Below are 17334 nucleotides of genomic sequence, written 5' to 3' on the forward strand. Positions count from 1 at the left end.
CTTATTAGTGTTCACATCTGTTCTTTTAGAAGGTCTGAAGTTTATGCAGAGCCAACTTAGATTAGTTTTTCATACAAGTAATTAGTGTCAGAAAAGGTTACAAATAGGTGAGATAGACATTTAAATAGCAAAATATAAAGAAGTAAAGTAGAATTTTACTTGGTTATGTTTCAAGGGAAAAACTCTTGTTTTCTAAATCCTTATAGATACTTGTCTGGTGAGACCATACCAGTTTACATTCTTGAAGTCTTATGACTTCCTCTTCTACTCAAGTTGATATTAAATTGTAACTTTTTTTTAAGGTTATTCATTTATTTTGAAAGAACACAAGAGACAGCATGAGTGGGGTAGAGGCAGAGAGAGAGGGAGAGAGAGAATTCTAAGCAGGCTCCACAATTTGTGCCGGGCCCGACACAGGGCTCATTCTCATGACCCTGAGATCATGACCTGAACCAAAATCAAGAGTCAGACACTTAACCCACTGAGCCACCCAGGCATCCTGTGAATGAATTGTAACTTTTTCTACTAAAAAGAGCTCTGTAATAAATATAACCTTATTTTTAAAAGTCCTTTTCAGCCCAAACTACATTTTAGTGTGAAAAATTCTTAGCCTGGACTCCAGAGAATCACTCCAAAAACGTTAAGCAAAACTTGTCTATGTGTACATCTTTTTGGGGAGAATGTACACAGATTCCATCAGATTTCAGATGAATTCATGAAAAGTTTCAAACTACTATTTATAGACTGATGTAATTAGTGTTTGACTCTTCTGCACACTTCTGTTTTATGTGACCTTATATTAGGTAGTTAATGCTTCAAATCCAAAGAACTATTAATAATGACAATATTCGGCTGAAAGATACCTTAGGAGATTATCTACTCTTAACTCCTTCATTTTATGAATGAAGGTTGTGAGTTTATGTAATTATCCAGTGAATTAGTGTTTAAGTTGGAATCTTCTGATTCCCAATCTCTAGTGCTCTTTCCTTTATAGGACACTGTTAACTATATCAATAAAACTGAGTCATGAAGACATTATGGTGGTTTTGGTTTAAGATTGCTTAGATCAGATGAGGAAATGTATGTAGTGTTGGGTGGCATACTTAAGTAGAAGAACATTAACAGAAGGGATTAGCAGACTGGATTGATTCAAGAGGAGTGAGACTTAAATGATGATACTGGATGCTGGAACCCGTATAATGGAAAGAAGGAGCTGTGAATGACTGGAGAAGAAATGACTGGGGAAATGGAGGGAGGATCTTAATAACTTGGAAGCTTTTGAAAGGGTCTTTGGAGAAAGACTAAGTCTACGAGGCCTCAGACGGGATAGAATATGGATAGAGGACCAATTTCTATACAATATAAACATTAATTTTCTCATTATTTAGGACTAACTGAAAATGTAAGGGAAAGTCATGAGAACCTTGTTAATTGGTGTTGGGTAAGCAGAGGCTAGATGATTCCAACTGATAGGGATAATGTAAAGAAAATTTATACAAAATAAATGGAACAAGATGACCTCTTAGGTCCCTTTTAATGCTATCATAACTTCAAATAGGTACTTAAAATTGTACTTCTCTAGGCTGAAGTGAAAATTATTTCTCATCTCCCATAAACCTCATTTGTTTAGGTGACTAAGGATTTATAGAAGGCCTCTCTCTGAATTTTCAAAGATTAGAATTACCAGACTCTTAAGATACATTAAAAAAAAAAAAAAATCTTATTGGGTGCTATGATTTGATCAGCAAACTTTCTAAAAAGCATTGTACAATAATTTCTAAAATTTACCAACCAACATAGGAAGTGCTATTTTAGAAACTTGTAAGTAATTTTATTATTGATCTCTCATTCTAGATTTAGGAAAATTGGCATGCCTTTCCTGAAAACATAGCTAGAATAAAAATTATCTTTTAGGAGTATTGTAGTACTCTCATCCAATAATGTAGCCCCCTTGGTTAGCTTTATCTTGGCGTATTTAAACTTTGGAGGGTGCTCATAGTCCTGCCTGGTGTTAAGGTCTATAGACAATGACCAATCCATGCTATAATATGGGCCAGTGATGTGCAAATTTCCAGCTCTCAAGTCAGTAGGTGTTTGTAAATATGTGTATATACATACAAAATACTCTGTGTTTACTGATTGTGAAACCATGTAATACAGGTTGTTGTTGGCTTATGCTGAACTTCTTGAAAGAAGCCCACTTTGAAAATGTGTTGCTGTTGAAGCTAATAGTATGATTCAGGTACTGTCTTTCAAAAGTACTGCACTTAAAGCTTGTTTTAAAGACATGTATTGGTAAAAACTTCTGTACAGTGTCAAACTCTAGCATTGTGTATGTTCACTTTCCGAAAAGTATCCATTCTTTCCTTAAATTTGAAAGTGTGATTGTATTTGGCACTTGCCAAAAAGATATTTTCAAGTTAAGTGGAATTTGTTAGATAGAATTACTTCCTTAAACTTTTGGTGTTTGTATTTAAATTGGATATGAATGGATGTTTAAAGTTAACCAGGAATCCTATTTCTTTTATGAATTGTAATGGATGTTTTGAATGGGTGTTTCCCATGTGAGAACTGTTAAGTACTTGGGTCAAAATTGTTAAAACCATGTTTCTACTTTTGTGTCAGATAGAGGAAAGGGTCGCCAGAGACAAGCCATTTTGGGAGAACACCCTTCTTCGTTTAGACATGATGGCTATGGTAAGTTTGTCAAGGCAGAAGGAAGGTAGTATAGACAAACTACTAGAATTTTTGCATTTCTGATGAAGAATGGCACATTTCTTGTCTCTATTTTTCCTGCTCACCTGACTTGGTTTATAGGGGATTAGTCACTTATAATGTACTCCCAAGGAGTTGTCCAAAATCCTTTGTTTTCTTAGGATATTGATATATAATCCTTGAGATGAATGAGAGCTATTGGTTGGAGATTGAAAAGCTTTTTTACCATTTTGTTTTGTTTTGGTTTGGTTTTGATTTTGATGAGTAGTGGGTTCTGGTCTGTTAGAAGACCAAAAAGAGATACTGCTTTAGTAAGTATATTTTCTTCCATTATACCAGTTATGAGCAAAGAGGAACTTTGAGTAATAAAGGCAGAAAGGATGGGGTATTTGTCCAAAAGAAATATGTTTTCTTGTTAGAGCCTTAATTCTTTTACAGTTAAGACAGTTCTACAGTTGGTATTTTGGCTTTGGCTAAATTTGTTTGTATTTAATTCCTCTTTTAAAAATTCTTAGTTTTAATGTTTGGTATATTGATAAGATTTAACCTAGAATAATACTCTTCCCCAGGAAAAAGTTAGGTATCAGACTATTGTCCTTAATAGGTAGATGTTGAGAATTGCTATTGATAAGTCTTGTAACTGGTTAGAAGTTCTGTGATTTTAAATATTTTTTAGTTTTAAATAGTTAGTGACCCCACCTATTCTGTGGTTTAAAGCTGAAGTATGATGCTATTAGAAGTGGTATAGAAAATAGAAATTGCTATATTGTGCTCTCAGGATTTATCTTTGAAAAGCTTCCAGTGTTGCCTGTTTTCTGAAATGTTTTCAGCATGCCTGCGTGTTTGATCATTATTCTTAGCTGTGAGCTTAAGCTTATTCCTTAGTTTGTTTTTTTGAACTCCAGGATTTATTACGTGTGTGTGTGTGTGTGTGTGTGTGTGTGTGTGTGTGTGTATGTTCAAGTTGCTATGGTAGTCTATATGGCAGAAATGATTGAAACAATCTGTGTTCTGTCTAAACAGTTAGTGTGGTATAGAATGAAAATCTTACTACAATTATTTTAATGAGCTCCTTGATAATTTTTCTTAGCTATTTCTTCGACAGCATAAATATTAAATCTGGTCATATGGATGGCTCTGCTCCTGTAGTAAAGAAACACTTATTAAGAGCCCACTATGCTTTCCATAATGGAGGGTTACAAAGAATTGTAATCACAAGTTTGTAGTGTAGTTATGGAGTATATGTGTCACGGCAGTCAGCTGAATGCTAAAAATTGTTTAAATGTTTTGCCAAAGGGGTCTAGAATAATCTGTGAAAGAATAAATGAAGGACAGAACCCTACTGTGGTAGTGTTGACACTATTTTCTTGGTATGGATTTTCAGAGTTGCTTTTCTTTGTAAAATCCATCTTACCGAAAAATTACATAAACAAAAATATGTTATATACCCTAGAAGAAGTTTATAGTTTTAAAAAGCTTATTGTCCAACTCTTTATCAGTTTCATACCCCAATTTAGTGTGTGTGTGTGTGTGTGTGTGTGTGTGTGTATGTATGTATGTGTGTAAATTTTAAAATGTAAGCTTACTTAAAGAGAGGTGTAAAATTCTTTACATTGGTAGTTAAATAGGGATCATTCTGGAGAGTCCTGCTCAGCAGGAATGGTTGTGTAGGGACCATTCTGAGCTCTGTCCATTGAAGCAGTTACCTCTCTGAGGAAAACTTGTTCTTCTTTTCTAGGGAAGTAAGCAGAATAGAGTATAAGAGGAGAGAGAGAGAGATGAATAAAAAGAGGTAGAGAAGTAAGGTGAGGAAATGGGGGAAAAAGTAAAGAAGATGGGAATAGGTGCTAGTGACATTGAGCCTTTTTTTTTTAATGTTTATTTATTTTTGACAGAGAGAGAGAGAGACAAAGACAGAGCACGAGTGGGGGAGGGGCAGAGAGAGAGACACACAGAATCTGAAATAGGCTCCAGGCTCTGAGCTGTCAGCACTGAGCCCGATGTGGGGCTCGAACTCACACACCGCCTCACACACCGCCTCACACACCGTGAGATCATGACCCGAAGTCAGACACTCAACCGACTGAGCCACCCAGGTGCCCCAGAGACTTTTTTTTTTTTAAGAGAGAGAGCGGGGGAAGGAGCAGAGAGAGGGGGAGAGAGAGAGAATCTCCACGTGAAGCTAGATGTGGGGCTCTATCCCACAGCCCTGGTATCATGACCTGAGCCAAAATCAAGAGTCAGACACTCAACCGACTTAGCCACCCAGGCGCTCTGATACTGAGCCTTTTAAAAAACATTGCAAATCACAGTTGTGTGCCTTCACATGAGTAGTTCAGCAAAACCAGTGTATTTGCATTTTGGTGTCATATCGTAAGTGGCTTTTCTTTTATGATGGTATAGGAGAAAGAGGGAATAGAAAAGATTTAATTTTTAATTAGATTAAATTTATTCATTGATTTATTATAGCAGTATAAATCTATGCTTTCAGAATATTTTAAATTTTTTAATTTGGGGAGCCCGGTCCTATGAGATAAACTTGCAGATGCCCTCATATTTGAAAAGTATGATTTTTGCTACTTTTATACAGATTTATTTGCTGTGAGCCTAAGAAAAGTTTATATATTAATTGCTAGTGTCTTTGGATATGCTCCTGGACCAAAGATTTTAAAGTATCAAAGATGAGAAATGCTATTAAAATGACAGTAATGCCATTTAGGTAGTATTTTCCCACATAAGTGAATTTTTTAAATACCAGAAGTATTAGCTTTTTAAGGATCAAAATATTTTGCATGAACTTTTTGTTTTATATATAGAAAGCTTTTAAAGATTTCTATTTTTTCTTATCTTCTTAAACAATATACGCAGCAATGTAAATAGCATAGATAACATAATTTAATCCTGATGGCTGAGGTCATGATTACAAACGTCAGTTATTCTCTTGCACTGAATTCAGTTGTTACCTAGGGCAGTGAATCTCAGCATTTTTGGACCTTGGGGAACTTAAGTAGAGTGGAAGTTTCCAGTGCCCATCTAGCACATACACACATCTTTCTACTTCCTATGAAAAAGAATATTTAGTGATAATAGTGAAATGTCATTACTGTACAAGCAAATGGTGGTAGTGTAATATGTATGGTATAATATGTATGTGTGTGTTTGCAGTAGGGGTAAGAATGATTGATATTTGACCCCATTATATGTATCACTCTAAATTAGAGGCCAAAATATGTATAGTTACTAACAAGTATATATTGATGAGCTATATTGATTGTTTTAATAAACTATCAATTCCCAGCAGGAAGAGCAGTTGAATTCCAATTTAAGGCAACACTGATAACGATGAATTGATAAGGTGTTTCTGCCTTCATGAAGTTGTAGGAATTCACACTGTGTGTGTGCTCAGTGGTAGTGTTGCAGAATTGTTATGAATGGCAACTATATTTAGAATACTGAATTCTGAATTGGAGTCCACATAAGTTGGATATTAGAACATAAGTTCTAATAGCATGCTGTGAATACCAAGATGTAGTTTCTTAGTGACTTACTTAGTAGATGACAGTTGTCCCTTAGTCTTGGATAAAAATGAAAGTCAGTAGTATTATATACGCTTTACTTCTTGAGAAATGAGGAAAAGACTTGGGTTTTTGGATTGGTTTCTTGCACATCAAGAAGACCTTTGCATGTTACCAGAGTATGCTTCGATTATGTAATCACTAACTCAGGAGCACTGAAGGTGTATGGATTTACGTTTCTGAGCTATATCTCCATCTGAGTTGCTGCTTTTTTTTTTTTTTTTTTTTTTTAGTTGAACTACAACTAACATACACTGTTGTATTAGTTTCGGTTATACAGTATAGTGATTGGACATTCTATACATTATGCAGTGCTCACCACGAGAAGTGTGGTACCATACAACGTTACTACAGTGTTATCGACCATATTCCCTGTGCTGTACTTTTTATCCCTGAGACTTAATTTTTTTTTTTTTTTTTTTGGTAACTGGGAGTTTGTACTTCTTAATCCCCTTCCTATTTCACCCCCCTCCCTCCTTGCCTCCCACAACCTCCAGTTTATGAGTCTGTTTCTTAGTTGCTTCTCAGTTCTTACGCCTCTCTTCTTGCTGTTGTGAATGTGCCTTATGCCTGCTTTTAGTATCAGTTTCTCCAGACTCCGTCCTCATTCCTGTCTGTTCCATTCACTTTAGCTTTATTTTTCTTGTTACTTCCAATCTGTTATGGATGGGAAAACCAGATAAAGTTGTTTAGAACTACTCTAAAGTTAGCATGTTGATTCTTAATAAGGCTTCTCAGCGCGAGACATAGATTTATGTGTGTTTCTGTGACAACAGTTTCAGACACTCAGCCATTATTTTCTTCTGGGCTCTTGATGTTGTTTCAGATAGTGCAGGGTGCTGAATAAATGACACCTTTGAGTAGGTGAGATATTAACTAAATTAGAGGTTTAGTTTCCTAAATTAGAATTGGGGGATAAAATACTAACTAGAAAGCACATTATAGTAAAATATATTCAAGGAGGCAGCTTTTCATTGGAATTAAAGAGATGTTCCTTTTGTTATATCTGTATAGAGATAGTTTCTGAGATTTCATTGTGTATGTTACTGTATTATCCTCCAAAAGATTTTGGCAGGAGGCTTTTAAAAAACTTTTGAGGTACAATTTATACACAGCAGCCCAAAGTTTTACACTGATTTCCCCTTATTCCCACTATCTATGGCCTGATTTTGTATACTTCTGGTTCAACAATATTTTTAAAAATACAAACTTAAAGCCTGATGTATATGCAGGGGTGTGCAGGTCAATGTATATAGGATCTGATACAAAGGATTACAGATTTTATTAATCCCCACAGGTTATATTTGAATATTAACACATTTGAGTTTTCCTGGGACATACACCAAACTAGCTAATAGTAAGAGTTTACTTTTTGTGTGATGAAGCGTATCTGCTAAAGTTGTGTTTTGTTTTGTTTTGTATCATTTTTATAGGCTCCCATGGTCCATTATTGCCTTTACCAAGTCGTTACAGAATGGGCTCTCGAGATACACCTGAGCTTGTGGCGTATCCGTTACCACAGGCTTCTTCCTCTTACATGCATGGAGGAAATCCGTCTGGTTCAGTTGTAATGGTTAGTGGATTACATCAGCTAAAAATGAATTGTTCAAGAGTGTTCAACCTATTCTGCTTATATGGAAATATTGAAAAGGTAAGTTTCATTTCATATTAATTTCTTTTGCTAGGATATCTAGCAGGAAAGTCTGAACAGGCAGTAAATACATGTGTCTTCGCCTTTTATTGGGAACATACAAGTTCTTTTAGTAGTAACCAATGTACGCTAAAAATTCATTAGGTAGGAACTTCAGAAATTGTTTTTTGTTGGTAAGTGATCGGTATAGGTTGTTGGTACTAAAAATACTTTAAAAATAGAAGTCCAAAACAGTTTAATCAACCACTAGAGTATTATAGACATAAAGCCTGTATTAATTTTATCATTACAAAGAGTTTCTGTCTAGCATTTAACATGTTGAACTGTAGAATTTGAAAGAGCAGTTACTTTCGTGGAGCTTGAGCACAAGTCATGAATTTTTAGGAAAATCCTGGATTTATATACTTGGCCTTCCAAATGCTAGAGTTCTAGTATCTTGTGAGGAACAATGTGCTTTTAGCTCTATCAGTATTTGAAACTGACCCACTTTGAAAGAATGTGTCCAAAACTTTGTCTGGAGGCTTATACTCACTCAAAAAGTAGCAAAACATTTAAATTTTATATATTTTAAAGATCTTTAAAGAGCTGTAACCTTGTTTTCACTAGGCATCTATTTCCCTGGATCTGTGATGTTTTGTTCATTGATATAAATACTTAAAATAGTTCTTATCATAAAGTAGATGCTAAACTGTTTTTTAAAGAATCATGGAAAATTTAACTGGGGAAGTGACCGGTAGTCTTAAGTCACCAATTGTTCAATACCCTTGCCAATTTGAGTTTCAGTACTGAGGTAATGTTATTTTTCTCTATTGTTTTAAGTGATTTTAGTGTTCTTTTCACTACAATAAAAAGGTATAAGCATGTGAGTCATAAATGTGTGGGAGGGGGAGCATGGCTTGAATAGTTGGTACTCTTAGTTCTTACTTGGTTTATTAATTCTAAAGCCTTCTTGATCTGAGGAAGCAACTCAGAAAATCTCTGAGACAAGAATTTCCTCAACATAACAATTTGACCACATTTAGAAAAGAAAGAAAATTCCACTTTTGGTCTAGGGCTAACATATGGGATATCTCTGCTTATGTAACTAGCCAGGAATACAGGGGATAGATTTAGCAATACTGGGAGAAGTAGTCCAGGATTTTTTCACACAGACATTTATCTTAGGAACTGCATGTTTGATGACTAAATGGGCTTTAGTGTGTATTTTAGCCTTATCACTTAGGTTGTCTCTTTGTGTTTATCATATTTGTAGATAATCAGAATCAGGCAGTTCAATCAACATCTTTAGTATATCTTTTTCTTTTGTGTTATGAACTAATTGTCTCATGATTTAGAAACATAAATCACTTTGTGTGATAAATGCAAAATCTTCTGTGTGCTATTTGAACAATTCTAGTCCCATATCTCAAATTTTTAAACATTTTAAATAATATATTATGATACACTAATCTCAAGTTATGATAATCCTTTAAAAGACCTATATATAGTTAATTATTCCTCACCTTTTTTTGAGATTCATGAATATAAGAGCTCCATATTTAATATATTTAGTCATTATTAGATTTGTAGGATGTTATTGGATTAAATCAATGTATAGAAATTTTGCCCACAAGAAGACAGTTGATTTCGAGCAAAGCTGAAAAGTTCTACTATAGCTGAGTTTTGTTTAAATACAGGAGCAGTATAAAAAATGCCAAGATAGCCCGTTAAAAAGGATAGTTAGTTGCAAGGGTGGGTATAAATGCTATGCTGCATTTGTTGTGTAAATATGTTTGTAGTGTTCTTTTAAGGCTAACAAATAAGAAGGGAGTATATTCAAGGTATCGTGAATGTTAGTGGTACAGAATAGCTATTTTAAGGACTTTCCAAGGGGCGGGGTACTATGCTAAATAATTATCATACTTTAACCCATCTAACCCTCATTACTACATTGTTATATATTAAAATTGGAATAATATAAGAGGATAAGTATGGCCTCTGTCCAAGATGTTATGAGAACTTGTGAAGTAAAGCCTGTGTTTTAAAGTGCCCCTAACCTTGTACAAGCCTTCCTCCTGGCAGTGCTTGCTGTCTCAAGGCCATCTTGTATTATTTCTTACAGTATCTTGAGTATTGCCTTACCAGCATTCTGAAAAGTCGGTAATTACTATTTACTTTAAAATTTTTGACCTACCTACCAGAATATAAGTTTCAAGAAGACTGTGTCTATTATGTTCACCATTAATTCCCAGTACCTCACACAGTGTTTATCAAAATATTTGAGGCACCTAGTAAATGTTTGTTGAATGAGTAAATATTGTTGAATCCTACTAGATGTTATCGTTACCTCCATTTTATAGGGAAGTCTGTGGCTCAGGGAAGTGAAGTAAATTGCCCCAAATCACACAATAAATAGCAGAGTCAGGGTAAGCCTGTGCTCTTCTTTATTGTGCTATATAATAGAATTATAGTCTTCCTTTTTTTTTTTTAAGTTTATTTATTTATTTTGAGAGGGAGAGTGCATGCACACAAGCAGTGGGAGGGGAGAGAATCCCACGCAGGCTCCATGCTGACAGTGGGAGCTCAGTTTCATGACCCATGAGATCATGACCTGAGCCAAAATCAAGAATCAGACATTTAAGCGACTGACCCATCCAGGCGCCCCTATCATCTTCCTTTTTAACTGTTGAATTTTGATAAGAGCTATGAGTGTGTAATAGCACAGCAGAATAAAGTCAAGATTCCAGGTGATCTTCTGTATTTGACATCAACCACTTAAATCATACTATCTTTCAGAAATTCTGTTACTGTAGAAGGGAAATAAATAGTCACCTTTTTGGGATTTTGTATTTACAGGTAAAGTTTATGAAGACCATTCCTGGTACAGCACTGGTAGAAATGGGTGATGAGTATGCTGTAGAAAGAGCTGTCACACACCTTAACAATGTCAAATTATTTGGGAAAAGACTTAATGTTTGGTAATTATCTTAAGTGGTAAATTTTAAAAGTGTTAAAAAAAACTTCATTTTTATTAGAAACATTAATTTCAATTTCAGAATATTTTAATGTAATTGAGAGCACATTTGAAACTAGCACCTATAATGTTACCATTTTAGACAAAGTATGTTAGGGTCATATAATTCAGGTTTTGCTCACCTATACCTAGTTTTTAGTGTTACCATAAAACAGCATGTAAAAATGGGCAAGTTTTATGTAAATTTTCCTAATACAAGACTGTATCTAAGCTATGAGTGATGGATTATAACTCAGACTAAATTTAAATATTCAAATAAGTGTTTAAAATATTAAATATTTAAACCACTTTTAAAATAGTTACATTTGTCTTATTTGTTAAAATTGAATGCAGGCATATGTATTAACATTTCGAGACTATCTACTTGCTGCTTTTTATCTAACAAGCTATGTTCTGTACGTTTTTCCTTCCCAATCTTTAGTGTGTCTAAACAACATTCAGTTGTTCCAAGTCAAATATTTGAGCTGGAGGATGGTACAAGTAGCTACAAAGATTTTGCAATGAGCAAAAATAATCGCTTTACAAGTGCTGGTCAAGCATCTAAGAATATAATTCAGCCGCCCTCGTGCGTGCTGCATTATTATAATGTTCCATTGTGTGTCACAGAGGAGACCTTCACCAAGGTGGGTGCTGAAATAGAGTTGTGCAGAATGTTCTGTCTTATTTTAAAATTTAAAATATTTTAGCCTCATTTAAAAATTTTTTTTTTTTCAACGTTTATTTATTTTTGGGACAGAGAGAGACAGAGCATGAACGGGGGAGGGGCAGAGAGAGAGGGAGACACAGAATCAGAAACAGGCTCCAGGCTCTGAGCCATCAGCCCAGAGCCTGACGTGGGGCTCGAACTCACGGACCGCGAGATCGTGACCTGGCTGAAGTCGGACGCTTAACCGACTGCGCCACCCAGGCGCCCCTTAGCCTCACTTTAAAGTCTTGCGCTGTTCATCTACTTTTGATGTTAATAGTATTCTGTTATTTATTTGGTACTTTATAGTTCATTCTTTGGTCATTGTACTTTTCTGGCTTCCATTCTGCATTAGTCTTTTGTTGGTTTGTGGCTCAGTCTTTTTGAGAGTTGGATTGAGAGGGAGAGACCTTACTTCTGGATTCAGAAAGTTCTTTTACTATGCCCTTAAATCTTGCCCATAAAAAAATGTTATCTATCCCTACCTTTTTGCCTAAATGTAGGAAATATTTCAGAAAAGAATTGATTTTCTGGAACTCCACTCCCTACCTTAGACACTAGATAAATCTTGGTCAGCTCTGAAAATATGTATTTCAGTTACCAGTTTGTGATTTTATTGCATAGCACTAAATAAGTTACATAGTTTACAGAATATCACTTTTTTTAGTTGATTTTCTCCTAGAACTTACTAATCTAAAACGTGTTTGATTTAATTCATGCATGCCAGTCTTAAATGCTGCCATAAATTTACTTTCTTAAAAAAACAGGAATATTATTATTTTGGCCATATTTTTAATGGAGTTTTACATTTCTTTGACAGTTATGTAATGACCATGAAGTTCTTACATTCATCAAATATAAAGTGTTTGATGCAAAACGTAAGTGCACATTCCCTCTTTTTCGGTTTTCTGGTTAAACTGATGACAAGCAAATAACAACTGGATTTGTATTTCTTTGTTTTGTTTTAGCTTCTGCCAAAACACTTTCTGGGCTGTTAGAATGGGAATGCAAAACTGATGCAGTGGAAGCCCTTACCGCACTTAATCACTACCAGATAAGAGTTCCAAGTAAGTGAAATTGTGTCATAATTATTCAATAGCAGTTACTGTCAAAACATTAGTAATTTTACCATAACACTTACTGTCTTTTTAATATAGAGAAGTACCAAGAAAAAAGGCATATAAATCCACCCCCCACACAATCCTTATGTTAGTTCCCTATTGCTTGTATAACAGATTACCACTTTCAGCAGTTTAAGACAGCAAACTGAGGGTCAGTAATCTGTGGACAGTTTAGCTGGGTATTTCTAGCTTAGGATCTCTCGAGGTTGTGGTCAAGCTGTTTTCTGGGTCTACAGTCATTTCAAGTCATGCTTGGGGATTGGGAAATCCATTTCCAAGTTCACTTATGTGGTCCTTTGCAAGTCCAGTCAAGTTACATTGGCCATTTCATGGTAGCTGGCTTTCTTCAGAGTAAGTGATCCAAAGGAAATGAGAGCAAAAACCAAACCAGAAGTCACAATGTCTTTTATACCCTAATATTTGGAAATGACATACTATCATTTATGCTGTATTTTAATTGCAAAGACCAACTGTGGTACAGTGTGGGAGGAGACTGTACAGGGCTATGAATACCAGAAGGGTGGATCATCAAGGCCATCTTGGATGCTGGCTCCCACAATCCCTCTTGATGTTTTTAGAAGAAAGTAATATATACATTTATATGGTTAAAAAGCTTAAAGCACATAAGGGCACAAAATGAAAGTTAAAGGTTTCTACAACTTATAATCTGTTTGTCTTCTTTATTCCTCCTCCAGTGTATGTATATCTACATTTTAAAAATTTACATAAAATGTTTTGTTTTTTTTTTAATATTTTGAGAGGGTGCATGCATGTACCTGTGCGTGTATAAAAGTGGGGGAGGGACAGAGGGAGAAAAAGGGGGAGAGAGAGAGAGAGAGAGAGAGAGAGAGAGAGAGAGAATCTTAAGGAGGCTCCTTGCTCAGTGTGGAGCCAGGTGAGGGGCTCAGTCTCACAACTGTGAGATGGTGACCTGAGCCAAAATCAAGAGTTGGATTCTTAACTGACTGAGCCATCCAGGCACACCCACAAAATGGTTCTTCTTTGTTGTTGTTGTTGTTGTTGTTGTTGTTAGCGCAAGTTGGGAAGAGGGACAGAGGGGGGAGAGAGAGAGAGAGAGAGAGACTCTTTTATTTTTTCATTTGAGAGAGAGAAAGCAGGAGAGAGGGGCAGAGGGTGAGAGACAGAGACAGAATCCCAAGCAGGCTCCATATTCAGTGCAGAGCCCAATGTGGGGCTCAGTCCCATGACCCTGGGATCATGACCTGAGCCAAAATCAAGAGTCGGATGCTCAACCAACTGAGCCACCCAGGTGCCCCCAAAATGGTTCTCCTGTACATATTCTTCTTTGCCTTACTGGTTTCATTTACTATGTCTTAGAGCTATTTCTGTATCAGCACATGCAAAGCCACTTTTTTTTTTTTTTTTAAAGCATAGGCATAGTAGCTATTCATGGTAGAGATGTACCACAATTTGATTTACCATGAATACTGGTTTTAATTTGTATCAAATGAAATTGTCTCTCTGTTTAATCTTTCCAAAATGGTAAATGGCCTCTTTTTCTACCATGCAAAGAACACTCAAGTATATAACTTCTGAAGCGTTGTGCTGTGTACTTTGATCCTGGATCTAAAGGGTGTTAAAAGTTTATTTTTCTAAATATTGGAAGAAAAAATATTACTAACTTTATTAGGTATGATGAGGAAAGAAAGGAAAAATACACACTGAGGATTTATGGGTAGAATAACATATTGAGGATTTACTTTAAAATATTCTAGCTCCCAGGGGCACCTGGGTGGCTCAGTCGGTTGAGCATCCAACTTTGGCTCAGGTCATGATTACACAGTTCGTGAGTTCAAGTCCCGCGTCAGGCTCTGTGCTGACAGCTCAGAGCCTGGAGCCTGCTTCAGATTCTGTGTCTCCCTCTGTCTCTGCCCCTCCCCCACTCACGCTCTGTCTTTCTCAAAATGAATAAATGGTTAAAAAAAAATTTTTTTTTATATTCTAGCTCCCAAAAAGTGTGTGGAGGGTAGGTAGATAAAATAAGACTGTCAAATTTTGACAATTATTAAAATTAGGTGATAGAGGGGCACCTGGGTGGCTCAGTTGGTTAAGCGACCAACTTTGGCTCAGGTCATGATCTCGTGGTCCCTGAGCTTGAGCTCCGCATCGAGCTCTGTGCTGACATCTCAGAGCCTGAAGCCTACTTTGGATTCTGTGTCTCCCTCTCTCTCTGCCCCTCTCCCACTCATACTCTGTCTCTCTCACTCTCAAAAATAAATAAACATAAAAAATTAAAACAAAAAATTAGGTGATATATAGGGGTTTTTCATACTAATCTATAAATTTTTTTATGTTTGAAAATTTTAATTAAAAGATAAAAAATAAATAGGAATATCTCCTCATTTAACTTTTTAGTCACAAAAGTAAATTTTAGGTAGTGAATCATAGCTTAATATTAGAAGGTTTTTATTTATTTTTAAAGTTTATTTTTGAGAGAGAGATTGCAAGCAGGCTCCACCAGTAGTGTGGAGGCCGATGCAGGGCTTGAACCCATGAACCGTGAGATCATGACCTGAGCTGAAACCAAGAGCCAGACACTTAACTGACTGAGCCTCCCAGGCACCCCTCAATAGAAGTTTTTTAAAGGCTTAAAATTACATGTATATTTGAGACATAGACAAGATAGTATATGAATTTTAAACTCCTTGGAGGCTAGAACAATTATTTATCTTTTTATCCTCTCCAGTGTCATGCAAATACTTGTTATTTATAAGCTTTTCCTTTATAGGAATGTTTTTCTTGAAGGATGATAGCTTTTAATACATTAAGATACCAGAATTATTTCGTTGCATAATCAAGTAAGGAAGAATTGTTTCTGTCTAGTCTGAAAAGTTAAGGAAAAATGTATAAAATGGAAAAATTTTTGTGGATCATACTGTTTTTATTGAGTAATTTTAGAATTTAATAGTAGATCTTCTGGAACTTTTTCAGTTTATTAATATTTTCCTATACATTCCAGTCTTGTCCCATTTCCCAGCCTGTATTTGAATTGGCTTTTATAGAGGAACTGCCATTCTAATGTATTCTGCAAAGGGAGCTTTGCTGGTGAACATAAGCCTAATCCTATACTATTTATCTGTAATGATTAATTAATTCACTAAGAAGCATTGAGTTCCTCTGTGTGTCAGATAATGTTCAGCAGTAGGAATGTAACCGTGGACAGAGTCCCTGTCTTCATGTAGGTTAACTGCCAGTAGCGATGTACAGAAGTAATCTTCCCCTTTCCTTGCATAGAAATTTTCCTTCTTTATGTTTCTGCTCCTGATGCTATACGAAGGTGAAATAATTGACTCTGCTAATTCAAGGTAATCTTGAAAGTTTGATGAAGTGAACTGTTAACTTTGTTTTTTAATTTTTACAGATGGTTCCAATCCCTACACATTGAAGCTTTGCTTTTCTACATCATCCCATTTATAAGAAGAGAAGAGCATGTTAGAATTTATGTTCACCTTTATTACAGTTTTAAAGCTACACTTCATTAAAAAAAATCTAAGATTGTTGATCTAATGTTGCCTTGCTTCCTTTGATTTAAGATCCTGTTCTGTAATAAACAAATATTTTGCCTTGAGTAAATTTGTTGTAAAGTTAAATATTGAATTGTTTTCATTTTAAAATAGAATATCATAATGTAGACTATCTACAGCTTCCTTGTAGATTACTCAAATATATGATTTCTAATCTTATTATTTTTCTTCCACAGTGAAAATATATTTGCATTCTTAATGCTAACTATCTGCAAGTATTTTTCCATTGTGTATGAGATTAATGCAGGTGAAAGTATTGCATTTTAATATTATAGAATTCCTATTATATGTTTAGATGTTTACGTATGTTGCAGTTATTCATATTAAACATAACTTGTATTTATTAAGTATTTTAATCAAGTTTGAGAATAACATTGCACATAATGAATTTTAAGTACTAAAGATTTAGCTGATTTTATATTTCTGAAAGGCTAACAGACATGGGTACACTTGTACAGTATGCACTCAAACTTATTTAAATTGGTGTAATTTTTTTTTTTTTTAAGTCATTGTCCATTTGTATTGACATGCCTCTGTTTCTAGTTCCAGTTTGGAGATTTTATAAAGTTACAACAATGAGTTAATGTGTTCATCTTCATTTGTTGCATGTGACTTGATCTTGAAAACACATCTGGTGTTTGGCATTGAGATTTTAATGGAAGTTATGATTAACAGTTCCTCTTCTTGCTAACCTGAGATCCATGGATGGGCTTTAGGGAGTTCGTGAACCCCTTAATATTGGATGTAGAATTTTGGATACTTGCATTTTTATTTTTTACTCTTGAATCCATCAGTAATATATGTATTTTTCTATATGGTGCAAGGTGCAAGGTGTAAGGATCTAATTTTATTTTTATTCCAAACAGATAGCTATTTGTTTCAACACCATTTATTAAACATTCTTTCTCCCATTGGAACTGTTTTTTTTTTTCCTTTTTTTGGAAAATAATATATCTTGAGGTATAAGGACTAAACATGGTATTAAGAGACTATAGCACACTTGTTACAAATTCATAGCTTTTTTATAAT

General features: G+C 35.1%; 1 protein-coding gene and 1 pseudogene across 2 annotated transcripts in view; both read left to right on the forward strand.

The window, feature by feature from the left end:
- The window catches only part of HNRNPLL (heterogeneous nuclear ribonucleoprotein L like), a 38340-nt gene extending 21456 nt beyond the window's left edge, over positions 1–16884 (forward strand). Inside the window, exons 7-13 of one of the 2 annotated variants that reach the window (XM_047068649.1) lie at positions 2626–2697; positions 7724–7941; positions 10777–10898; positions 11376–11577; positions 12460–12517; positions 12608–12706; positions 16143–16884. In XM_047068649.1, the coding sequence (XP_046924605.1) occupies positions 2626–2697; positions 7724–7941; positions 10777–10898; positions 11376–11577; positions 12460–12517; positions 12608–12706; positions 16143–16198 (827 nt within the window). In that variant the 3' untranslated portion in view covers positions 16199–16884. The remainder of the gene's footprint in view (positions 1–2625; positions 2698–7723; positions 7942–10776; positions 10899–11375; positions 11578–12459; positions 12518–12607; positions 12707–16142) is intronic. The other variant, XM_047068650.1, reaches the window with a different exon arrangement.
- Positions 9862–9962, forward strand: LOC124504459 (uncharacterized; annotated as a pseudogene).
- Positions 16885–17334: the final 450 nt, after the last annotated feature.

This window comes from Lynx rufus, unplaced genomic scaffold (genome assembly GCF_022079265.1).
Source record: "Lynx rufus isolate CCGP_SWC_20201006 ecotype Redwood Valley unplaced genomic scaffold, mLynRuf1.p SCAF_8, whole genome shotgun sequence".
In the NCBI taxonomy this organism is placed as follows: Eukaryota; Metazoa; Chordata; class Mammalia; order Carnivora; family Felidae; genus Lynx; species Lynx rufus.